The 12,310-nt window shown below is 45.1% G+C and overlaps 1 protein-coding gene across 7 annotated transcripts in view; it reads left to right on the top strand.

The window, feature by feature from the left end:
• SEPTIN6 (septin 6) overlaps positions 1-12,310 on the top strand; it is a 74,790-nt gene that overhangs the window by 22,659 nt on the left and 39,821 nt on the right. For all 7 annotated transcript variants that reach the window (XM_004587643.2, XM_058659116.1, XM_058659117.1 and 4 more), the window contains one exon: positions 5,952-6,147. In XM_004587643.2, coding sequence (XP_004587700.1) covers positions 5,952-6,147 — 196 coding nt within the window. The remainder of the gene's footprint in view (positions 1-5,951; positions 6,148-12,310) is intronic.

Below are 12,310 nucleotides of genomic sequence, written 5' to 3'. Positions count from 1 at the left end.
AGAGGGCTGGGCACATGGGCAATTGCATAGAATAATTCTGCTCTGGTACATTCTCTATAACTGAATAATTTTAGCAAGTATGATAATATTCCCCATCCTTTCCATAAGAAACAAATACATGCCAATCCCTTAGTTTTGAAAATTTTGATTAGCCCCTGATTCTAGATGTGGTCCTGGAAGTGTCAGAGGACCCACCAGAGCCTGCTGCAGTATAAATGTGCCTGTTGTTTTGCATGGCTGGGAAAAAGCCCTAAAGAGACTCATCTGTACAAATGTGCCAGCAACAGTAATGGCTGTGAAAAGCACAAAGGGTCATAACAATAATATTTACTTTGAAGCTGCTCAGGATTCCAGACTCAGTTGGGCTCAGTTGAACTTGGAACACATACACACACACACACACACACACACACACACACCCACACCCCAGAATCAGGACCGTAGGAGGAGGGGAAAGGGCAGCCAGCATTATATCAAGGTCAAGGGTCAATTGTTTCATCCATCTAACTGTGGGAAAGGCATCTGCTCACCTCGCTAAGGTAGTGTGCAGCCAGGGTGTGCTAACCAATGTCTAGCAACCCATATTAGGAGAAAAACTGTTGTGGTTTGCAGCATCTGCTGATTGCCATACTCTCACCAGAGCTGATTTTAAGCTACTGATATGATGTCACTACACACAGGCAAGGGAAAAGATGCAGGAAGTGGGCCGGGCCGGCTCCAGTCCACCATTGTCTGTCAGACCTCTGCGTGATCAGGAAAGAGAAAGGCCGAGGTCACTGAGCCAGCTATGACCTCGGCCCTGTTCGTGGGCTTCCTCTGCCAGCTGGAGCTCCTGAAGTGTTTCCTTTCGGACACCTCCCTGTTGAACTCAGAGGCATTTCTCTTGATTTATTCCAATATTCAGAGAGCTGGGAGGGACTTTTAACTCCATGAAAACAGGAATTGTGACTGTGTTCCTTATGGTAACCTCAGCCTCTAAAACTGTTTGGCTCCTGTTAGTGGCTTTGTAATTACTTGTTGAATGACTAAACGAACAAACATATGGCTGTGGAGCTGGCTAGAGCATATTGAGTGAAAGCCTGGGCTCCAGCAGCAGCCTGCCTGCATTTCAGTGCTGGCTGAGCTACTTCCTTTTCATGTCTTTGGCCCAGTTACTTCCTCTGCTTTAGCGATGAGGAAGCTGAGGTGTGGAGAGGTGGGGGAATCAGTGGGAATTCTCACAGCCTCTTTGAGGGGCTTGGTTAACCCATCTATAAACTGAAGACAATCCATAGTATCTTCTGCACAGGTTTGCAAACAAGTGCTGTATTGACAGCGATGCTGGCACGGAGCAAGTGCTCCATTAAGCAGTCCTCTCCTATGGAGCAAAGGGCTTAATGCGGGTCATACAGTAATTTCATGATAACCCAGCCAGGGCTCTTCATTTAATCACTTGCAAGGAATTTCAGCTACATAAGGTGCTGGAGGAGGCCCATATTTAACAGCACAGAGGAGAAGGGCTGAGCTTTCCTTCCTTTCTTATTTTACTTGGAAGTCAGTTACAGGCAGAGAGACAGAGATCTTCCATCCACTGCTTCACCACCTGTATGGCCGCAATTGCCAGAACGGAACCAGTCCAAAGCCAGGAGCTTCTTCCAGGTCTCCCATGTGGGTGCAGGGTCCCGAGGGCTTGGGCCATCCTCTACTGCTTTCCCAGGCCACAAGCAAGGAGCCGAATCAGAGCAGTCAGACACACATATGGGATGTTGGCATGACTAGCATATTATGTCACCTTGGAGCAAGAGTCCTTGGTAGCCAGAAGCCAAGCTCTCTCCTCTGTTCTTTTTCAGAATCACATTTAGCACCATCCTCTCAACTGCCCACCACTTCCTTCTCCAGTCAGTCATTATTGGACACCTGACTTCCACAGCCCTATTGTGCTGACTGGCACCAGAGTGGTCATTGTCCCTGCTGTGCCCGCCCTGCCTCTCTCTTGGCCCCAATTTCAGCTGTTCAAACAGGGTGGATCCCTGGCTCTAAGAATACAGGAAGATTCCACCTGAGAGTTCTTAACATCAAGGGGCCAGCTAGCCTACTCAGGGTACTGGAAACAGCCTGGGAGACGCAGGGCATTCAGCAGGGAGCTCAGGGAGAGATGGGTAGGGATGCACCAGGAGGTGAGTTAGAGGGAGGGAGTCGCACTTGGTCCCTGCCTCAGGAGTTCCTGGCTGTAGGTGTAATTGAGCTGTGTCCCTGCCCCAGGCTGGATAGGGGACAATATGTTCTGCTGTGTGGCCAAAAGCTAGGGCAAAGGCTGGCAACTCACATGGCAAAGGCTCCAGCTCATCAATGTTTTCTTAGGAATCAAAACACTTCCTGTTCCTTCAGGGGAGGGGAGAGGGATGGTGCCTTTTTTTGGCGAGTCTTCTTGGCTTATGGGCATAGCAGACCCTACTGGAAACAGGATCTGTGTGAGGAACCAACTTCCTACAGCCAACAAGGCAGCATACTCCTCGGGCTTGGCTATGAACTTGGACTAGAGGATTGGAGATCTGGGCTCTTGCTCTCTTTGTGTCCATATGCGCGCGCGCGCACACACACACACACACACACACACACAGAGAGAGAGAGAGAGAGAGAGAAAGCTCCCATCACTGACACATTTGAAAGCACCTTCTGCATTCAAAGCTCATTATTCAGGATATAAAAAGGCTTGGAAGATGCCAAGCTCAACACACCCAGAGAGGGCATAGTAGAGGGAATATTTTTTCCTTCTTTTCCTCCTCCTTCTCTTTCTTTTCCTTCTCCTGCTCCTCCCTTTTCTTTTTCTTCTTTGTTTTCTCCTCATGCAGCTTTAACCCCAGCCCTGGAGCAACTTACAAGTATATGCTGTGAGTCTCTTTGGGGCATTGGTGAGGCCAGGAATTATCCAGTAGCAAATATTTTCAAACTGGAGCAGTTCAAGCTCACATGCCCAGGCCTGGGGAGGTGGTGGGAAGAAGAGGGATGAGAGCCAGCACTGTGGTATAGTGGGTTAAATTGCCAGAATTACATGGATGCTGGTTCAAGTCCCACCTGTTCCACTCCCAATCCAGTTAATGTGCCTGAGCAAACAGCAGAGTATGGCCCCTGCATCCATATGGAAGTCCCAGAAGAAGCTCCTGGCTGCTAGCTTTGGGTCAGACCAGCTTAAGCTATAGCAGACATTTTGGGAATGAACCAATGAATGGGAGGTTTCTGTCACCTCTTTTCTCTCTCTAACACCGCATTTTTATTCATTTATTTTTAATTATTATTTTATTTTGATAATCTTTACATAGTTGATTAGGGCACAAAGGGTCAAGGGTTAGAGAAAAGTGGGTAAGACCATTGTTTCTGCATTCTCTTTTTTTCTGTATCTGGAGGAAGCTGGGAGATAAAAGAGAAGCCTCACCCAGCCTCCCAACCATCCCAGGGTCCCTGATGTGGGGCATGCTCTGAGGGTCCTGCTCAAATAGTTTTGATAGTTCAACAGTTCTGAATTGCTGCCAATCTCGCTGCTCCAAGCACGATGGAATCTATTCAGAATCCACTGGCTGACATAATCCACCTTAGAGTCTCCATTTGCCCAGATTTTCACTGCCAACACTTGGCTGGGGTAGTTGATCGATATGTTCTGTCCTCCGTCCTCTGTTGTGCTACTAGGTGTCCTCTGCAGGCTCCGATGGACTGCCTTATTCTCCATGTGCATCTGGATATGCTGTCCACTGCTCTGAGCCTCTGAGGAGGCCCAGCTGTGACACATGCAATCCATTGTCAGACCGTGGAACCTACACCTCTCTTCATGATTGGGGTTCTGAGATCAGCAGTTCAGTTGGAGGGATACCCAAAGAAACTTCGTCTGAAGTGATCCCAGACCTGATTCTTGTGTGTGCATGCCATAATGCCACCTTTTTAAAAAAGATTTTTTTCTTTATTTGAAAGGTAGATTTACAGTGAGAAGGAGAGATAGAGAGGATCTTCTATCCACTGACTCTCAAAATGGCCAAAATGGCCAGAGCTGAGCTGATCCGAAGCTGGGTTTCAAGAACTTTTGTGTCTTTCATATGGGCGCAGCATGGTCCCAAGGACTTGGGCCATCCTCTACTGCTTTCCCAGACCATAAGCAGGGAGCTAGATTGGAAATGCGGTAGCTGGGACAGGAACCAGTGTCTACATGGGATGCTAGTGTTGCAAGGTGAAGAATTAGCCTGTTGAACCACCACACTGGCCCTCAAAAATAAATCCTTAAAAAAAAAAAAGAGGGATGATGCTAGCAGAATAGTAGGGTCGTCTACATCTTCAAAGGACAGTTCAGAGTAATTAGCTACAGACTACTATATCTGCTATTCCTGAATCTCTTGGGCATGGGTTGGGGGTCCGGTATAGTCTAGGCTTAGGGGAAAATCTTAGTGCCCAGTCCAGCTTGTGGCTTCATATTGAACTCCTGTCTAATTCCTGTGTCATCAACTTCCATCTGACTCATGCTTTGCCCCATTCCCTAAGACTTCTTGGTTCCTGAAAGTGCCTTGATACTCCTCGTTGCTCCAGAAATAACTTCTCTAACCTTCAGCAGTCAGCCACAGTGCTTTCCCCACTCATCTTCCTAGTGTGAAATTCGAAGCTTTTTGAAATGCCATTGGCTTAATTTATTAGAGTTCTGCAGCCTGTTAGTTAAACAAATGGTGGTTGATTGGAAATGCAAGGAGAAGTGTAATTGTGACTTGCTAAGTTCCCTTTAGCTAAAATATGGTCTCACAGGCTACTCAACCCGGTTGCAAGGAGAAGCCAAGGACCCCCACAGTCTCCCCACTGGAAAGTGCCGTGGACAGCACTTTCCAGGGCCCTCAGGGAAGTGATGACACAGGGGCTGGGAGGAAAGGATATTTGTTTGACAAAGGCCTAGTGTCCCTTTTTAAAAATTGTAAATAACTCTTTGATGTATATTATCAAAAGAAAACTAAGAAAACTAAAAAAATTCAGAGAAGCATAAACAAAGAAATGAAAACCTTCAGCCGGAGATAATCATTGGTAAGAGTGCACATATGTCCTTCCAGTCTTTTTCTAGGCACTGCTACACCTTTCTGTCACTGCCTAGAATATAATTTCTGTATATAACTGATAACAGCAATGCATATTTGAAGTAAGCTTTTCAGATAATAGAAAAGAATAAAATGAAAATGATCCTAATTCCATTATCTTTTAAAAAGATTTTATACTTATTTGAAAGATAAAGTTACAAAGAAAGCTGAAGAGACAGAGAAAGACATCATACATGTACTGGTTTGTTCCCAAATGGCTGCAAGAGCTGGGGCTAGGCCAGGCTGAAGTCTGGAGCTAGGAGTTTCTTCTGAGTTTTCTAGTTGTTTCTCAGGGGTCCACATACTTGGGCTATCTTCTGTTGCTTTTCCAGGAACATTAGGAGGGAGCTGAATACTGATGGAGCAGCTGGAACTTGAGCCAGTGGGATACCAGTTACAGGTTGTGGCTTAACTCACTGCACCATAGTGCCAGCCCTGACTGTTATCATGAGAGAAGGTGATAGGGACGCAGAGAGAATGAATTCCCATTCACCAGTTCACTCCCCAAAATGTCCTCAATGGCCAGGGCTGTGCAGAGACACTCGGGAGTTAGGAACTCAGTGTAGGTCTCCTATGTGGATGTCAGAGACCTAAGCACTTTCGGCATCATCTACTGCCTCCCAGAGTGTGCATTAGGAGGATGCTGGAATCCAGAGCAGAGCTAGAACTCCAACCTAGGTTCTCTGATGTGGGGTGTGGGTATCTTTACTATTAGGTCAGACACATGACCTGGCATACTTTTATGTGCTTTTCACTTAGTCTTTGATTGTGTGCATGTTCCTACATCAACAAATGTCCATCTGAAATATTCTGGGTAATGGTTGCACAGCCACCGTGCAAACTGACCCTACTCTATCCTTTTTTTCCTTGCAGGAGAGACAGGCTTGGGCAAGTCTACTCTCATGGACACCTTGTTCAACACCAAATTCGAGGGGGAGCCGGCCACCCACACACAACCTGGTGTCCAGCTTCGGTCCAATACCTATGACCTTCAGGAGAGCAATGTGGGACTAAAGCTCACAATTGTTAGCACAGTGGGCTTTGGGGACCAGATCAACAAGGAGGACAGGTAAGGGGAGGCAGTGGGGTGAGGATGTGGTTGGGGGACCACATAGGGGAATTTACTACAGGGAGCATGGAGACAGCACAGATGCTGAGGCCCAGCCTATCCTGCTAGCTGTGCCCACCCAGGGTTCCTGTCTACAGTACTTGTTCCACTCTGAATGATTTACCAAAGAGTTTCTTTCCAATGCAGTAGGGTGATTTCAAAGAGTTCATGCAAATGTGGCATTAAAGGATAGCTTGATTTTGGTAGGGAACATTTTTGAAATCCATGCATTGTTTTTCATAACCCTCATGTGCCATGCGTATTTTGAAGACTCCCTCATACGTGAATGGGGTCTCAATTCTGTTCAGCATACACCATTGAGCTCTTATCTCGTGCCAGGTGTTGACTTGGTCTCTGCCCTTTCAGGGCACTCACAGGCAAGCAGTTTTAAGTAAATAATTTCCATGGAATGTGATTTGTTCTGTCAAGGTACAGACAAGGTAAAGGACGAGTTGCAATGAGAGCACAAAGCCCAGAACAGTTGGTTCCGCATGGGGAGGTCAGGTGAGCCTTCACAGAGGACGGACGGGCTCCCTGAGCTGACTCAGCCAGGCTAGGGAAAGGGACAAGGGCATTCCAGGCAGAGGAAATTGCTTGGACGAAGGCAAAGTGATCTGGGAGTTTCTGGCATGTTCTTTTTTTGTTGTTGTTGTTAAGATTTACTTATTTTTATTGGAAAGACATATTTACATAGAGAAGGAGAGACAAAAATCTATCCGCTGGTTTACTCTGCACGTCCCAAGTGGAGCAGATTTAAAGCTATGAGCCAGGAACTTCTTCTAGGTCTTCCATGTGGGTAGAGGGCTCCAAGACTTTGGGCCGTCCTCTACTGCTTTCCCAGGCTCCAAACAGGGAGCTGCACGGAAAGTGGAGCAGCCAGCACATGAACTGCTGGCCATATGGGATGCTGGTGCTTGGAGTTGGTGGATTAGCCGATTGAACCATCGAGCCAACCCTCTAGTGTGTTTCAGGGAATTACAATTTTCTCTGCTTGGCTGGATAGACTCAGCTACTGTGGAGCTAAAGGAGCATAAGCCTTAGGGCCATTGTGTACACAAATCCCTTCTAAGACCTGCCATCATTTTCTATTATTTTGGGGAGGGCCCTTAGGTAGTACAAATCTAAGGCCACACAAAACCTGGACCAACCTCTGGACTAGCATTTGGGATGAAATCAGGGATGATGGACCTGAAGAGGAAAGCAGGAGCCAGGTCAATGAGGGATACAGACAGTATGCAAATATGGTGTTATTGAAGGAGTTTAACAGTAGAATGATATAGTCTCATCAGTCTTTAAAAAGGGTACTTTGGGGGACCAGCTCAATGGAAAGCTAAGCCTCCAGCTACAGCGCCAACATCACATATAGCCGCCAATTCATGTCCCAGCTACTTCACTTCTGACCCGGATCCCTGCTAATGGTCTGGGAAAGACAGTGGAGGATAAGCCAAGTTAATGGGACTCTACACTCATGTAGAAAATCCAGAAAAGGCTCCTGGGCTCCAGGCTTCAGCTTGGCTCAGGTCTGGCCATTACGGCCACTTGGGGAGCACACCAGTAGATCTGTCTCTCCTCTCTCTGTAACTGCTTTTTCAATATATATAAACATGTTCTTTTGGAAGGTATGGAGATAACATAGAAGAGCAAGACCAACTGATAGACTATTAGATTAATTGAATCAAGGTGGAAGTAAGATGGATGCTGAGGTGGGGAAAAGGAAACAGGACTTGGAAGACTTGTGCCAATTGTGAAGGCAAAGTTAAAATCAAGATTGAGGCTACAAGTTTTGCCTTTGGAAAATGGACAGATGATGCAAGGTGCTTGGCAAGAGAAGTCACCTGAGGTATTAGGAAAGGCCAAGTTTTTAAGTATTGAACTCTGTTTCATAGCAGTTTGTGTTGAAACTCTCTGGACTGTCAATATCACACAATGACCTTGGGGGGTAAGCAGCTGACTACAGAGTGGGGGATCAGATGAGGTCTGTGTTGGAAATACAGAGATGAGTTCAGGCAGCTGTAAGGTAGCCTGGGAATCAGAGCAGACTGAGCAGAATCTTGAGATAAAGGCAAAAACGTGGCGATGGTTAAAGTTAGTAGATGGAAAAAAGGTTATCCCGAAAAGGGAGGTAGGAAGTCCAGGAAAGACTGTGTCTGGAGAACATTTGAGAGTGAGTCAGGGTGTGGGGAGGCTGAGAGAAGGATGTGATGAGGCCTGGGGTCAGCACAGGGTGGAGTGAGGGCAGTCCGACACCATCTGCCTTGAACCCAATATGACATGGCTAGCACATGGGTGTGATGATTCAGAAAACACCATTCGTGTGTTGAGCAGTGTCTACCGATCCTTTGATGTCTTCCTTAAACCTGTGACGACCATACTCACTTCCTTAAAAAGAACAAATATATGCAGTGTTTTATTTAAACTGATTCTGTATTCTGTATGAAATTCTAGAATACCTACTCTGCTTTTTAATAGTCTTGCTTGTTGTCCTAGTTTTTTTTTATTGTAAGACGGGAGGTGGGGTGCTTTTGTCTTGGTAGTTAAGACACCACTTGGGATGCCCTCTTCCATATCAAGGTGCTTGGGATTGGAAACAGACTCCAAATTTCTTTTTTAGATATTTGTATTGGCAGAATTATAGAGAGAGGAAGAGCCAGAGGGACCAAGAGCTCTTCCATCCACTGGTTCACTCCCCAAATGGCTGAAATGGCCAGAGCTGAGCTTATCCAAAGCTGGGAGCCAGGAGTTTCTTTCGTGTCTTCCATATGGGTTCAGGGACTGAAATATGTGGGCCATTCTCTGCTGCTTTCACAGGCACATTAGCAGGGAGCTGGATTGGAATTGGAACAACTGGGGCACAAACCAATGCTCACATGGGATGCTGGCATTGCAGGCTGTAGCTTTATCTACTATGCTACAACATCAACCCCTGGGCTGCACTTTTCAAAAAAAATATCTGGGCCCGGCGGCGTGGCCTAGCGGCTAAAGTCCTCACCTTGAACGCCCCGGGATCCCATATGGGTGCCGGTTCTAATCCCGGCAGCTCCACTTCCCATCCAGCTCCCTGCTTGTGGCCTGGGAAAGCAGTTGAGGATGGTCCAAAGCCTTGGGACCCTGTACCCACGTGGGAGACCTGGAAGAGGTTCCAGACTCCCAGCTTCGGATCGGCGCAGCTCTGGCCGTTGTACTCACTTGGGGAGTGAATCATTGGATGGAAGATCTTCCTCTCTGTATATCTGACTTTCCAATAAAAATAATTAAATCTTCAAAAAAATATCTAATTTATTTAACAGGCAGAATTTCAGAGAGAGAGAGAGATCTTCCGTCCACTGGTTCATTCCACAAATGACCTCAATGACTGAGGCTGGCTATGATGTATTCCAGAGCTCCTTCTAGGTCTCCTATGTGGGTAACAGGGGCCCAGGAACTTGGGCCATTTTCCACTACCCTCTCATGCACATGAGCATAGAGTTGGATCTGGATGTGGAGCAGCTGGAACTCACAGAGTGCTGGTGTAACAGATGGTGGTTTAACCCATTGTGCCACAACATCGGCCACCAGGCTCCACTTTTGATTCTAGCTTCCTGTTAATATAGGTCCTTGGAGGCCTCAGGTGATGACTGAAATAGTTGGGTCCCTCTTACCGACATGGGAGACTCGTATTGAGTTCCTGGCCCTCAAGTTTGGCCTAGTCCAGTCCTGGATGTTGCAGACAGGTGGGGAGGATTGAGGAGTGTTATATCATTTAGCATATCAGACAGTGTTAGAAATGGTGTCCTGGAAAATAAAAACCAAACAATATTCATGGGATTTTTCCGCTATGAAGGTCATTACTATGTTTAGGAATCATAATTCCTAATGCCAGATTTCCATGACTGCCAAGTGACTGGAAGTAAGGACATAAAGGTATCAAACAACAGAACAGAACATTCCAAGATCAGATTCATGTTTATGTGGAAATGCAGCATATGCATGTCTGCAAGGAAAGAATGAACTCTTCAAAAATGGAAGTTGGAAAATAAGCCATCCATTCAGGAAAAAATAAATAAAAGCAGGCCCTCCCACACAAGCACCATTCACAAAAATAGATTTCCATTGGACTACAACAATAAATTCTAAAAACACAGGAAAAAATATTGGACAATAGTTTCATAATTTCCAAACATGACAGAAAATCCAAAGTCATAAAAGTAAAGACTGCCAAATTTAAATTCACTAAAACAAGTTTTAAGAGCTTTGCATATGGAAAGGAATATAGAAACAAGCTACATATGTGTGGGGATGAAATATTTGCAACCTATATAACAGGATTTTTCTAAAAGATAAAACAAGTTTTCACAATTCACAGAGAAATAAACAGATTAATGATGGAACAGGGAAATGATGCTCATTCAACTTCTCTGGTAATTAGGGAAATACAAAATAAGACAATAAGATATTTTCATCATTTTTGCAAAGGATGATATGTGTTCACTGACGAAGTAATTTTGGGTTGTTTTGCAGTGTAAATTGTTAGAGATTTTAGATGGCAAATTTGGCAGTCTTTGTTAAAATTTAAAGTGTGAATAACTTATGACCCGGCAGTTCTACTTTTAAGCAAATAGCCCAGAGAAACAATTGCGCATGTGCATGAGAAGCATACAGAAAGGATGCTCACTTCAGCACTGGTTCTCCGATTTGAGAGATTTAAACAGGGACAAGTCGTTAGTGTAGCTGTTAATGCCTATGTCCCATAATGCAGTAATTGAGTTCAGATCCCTTTTCTGTTAACAAAAGCAGCTTCCTACCAATTCAGATCCTAGGAGACCGCAGGTGATACCTCCAGCAGCTGAGCCCCTGCCACCCACAGTGGGGACCTGGATGGAGTTCTCGGTGCCTTTGGTCTGGCCCAGCCCTAGATGTTTTGAAAATTCAGGAGGGGAACCCAAGGATGAAAGATATCTATCTCGCTTTGATTTTTTTTTTAAGATTTGTTTATTTATTTGCAAGGCAAAATGACAGAGAGCAAGAGAAAAAGAATCAGATTGTTTTCATCTGCCAATTCACTCCTCAAATGGCTGCAGAACCCAGGACTGGGCCAGGCCAAAGCCAGAAGCCTGGAACTCTAGGTGATAGACACAAGCAGCTTAGGCCATCTTGTACTGCTTTTCTAGGCACATGAGCAGGGAGCTAAATTGCAGGTGACACAGCTGGCTTTGAATTGGTGCTCACATGGGATGCCAGTGTCATAGATGGCAGCTTAATTTAACTGCACCACAATGCTGTCTCCCTCTACCTTTCAAATAAAAATAAATGTATTTTAAGTTTTTTTTAAATAAAAAATCTAAGCAGTCTAAACCTCCATCAATAGAACAACTGAATGAACTGTGGTACAGCCACACTGTGGAATTGTGTTTGTGAGTTTAAAGAATGAGGTAGATACACATGAGTGTACTTCAGAAAGTTTGTGGAAAATGCAATTAAAAGATACGTTTCTTTTGATAAAGATAATTTTTGAAATTCACAAATCATTCTTTTTATAATGTCCACTTTCCATGAGCTTTTTGAAAATCCCTAATGCAGATTGATTTTAGTTTTTTGAACCAGAATTAATGTATTTTTAATTTTTGTGGTTTTCCCCCCCACAAATTTGAAGTCCCCTTGTATACATGCACCTAAACTGGGGAGGCAGTATGCAGCCTGATGGCCTCAAGTTTGTTGGTGAAGTAGAAGATCTAATCATCTTGTGTGAAGGGGGCTGACAAGTCAGTTTGGGAACTTGATTTCAGAGGAGATAAGTTTACAGGGATCAAAATGAGGTCAATGGGACGAGAACCTGCCAAAGTCAAGTAAAGGGATTATCGTTTTACTCCAGAGACTATAAATTTGTAGTAGTGTCAAGATCTACATGTTTGTGTTTACTTTAGCAGTATAGGAGCAGAGAAAGTAAGCCCTGAAACCGATTCAGAGTAGCAGTTTTACTGGACAAGTAAGAGTGAAAGGTCAGTGGTGGATGGTGCATGGAATTCAGCCTGAGAAAACAAGGAAGGAGGCCAGGAAGGGACTGACACCCTGAAAATGATGGCAAGAGTGAAGGTGCAAAGCCAAAATGAAATGACAGATGGGTCTCAGCAGGATTGACACCCTAAGA

The sequence above is a fragment of the Ochotona princeps genome, chromosome X, assembly GCF_030435755.1.
Source record: "Ochotona princeps isolate mOchPri1 chromosome X, mOchPri1.hap1, whole genome shotgun sequence".
Taxonomy (NCBI): domain Eukaryota; kingdom Metazoa; phylum Chordata; class Mammalia; order Lagomorpha; family Ochotonidae; genus Ochotona; species Ochotona princeps.
This window is presented reverse-complemented; position numbering and strand designations above follow the sequence as displayed.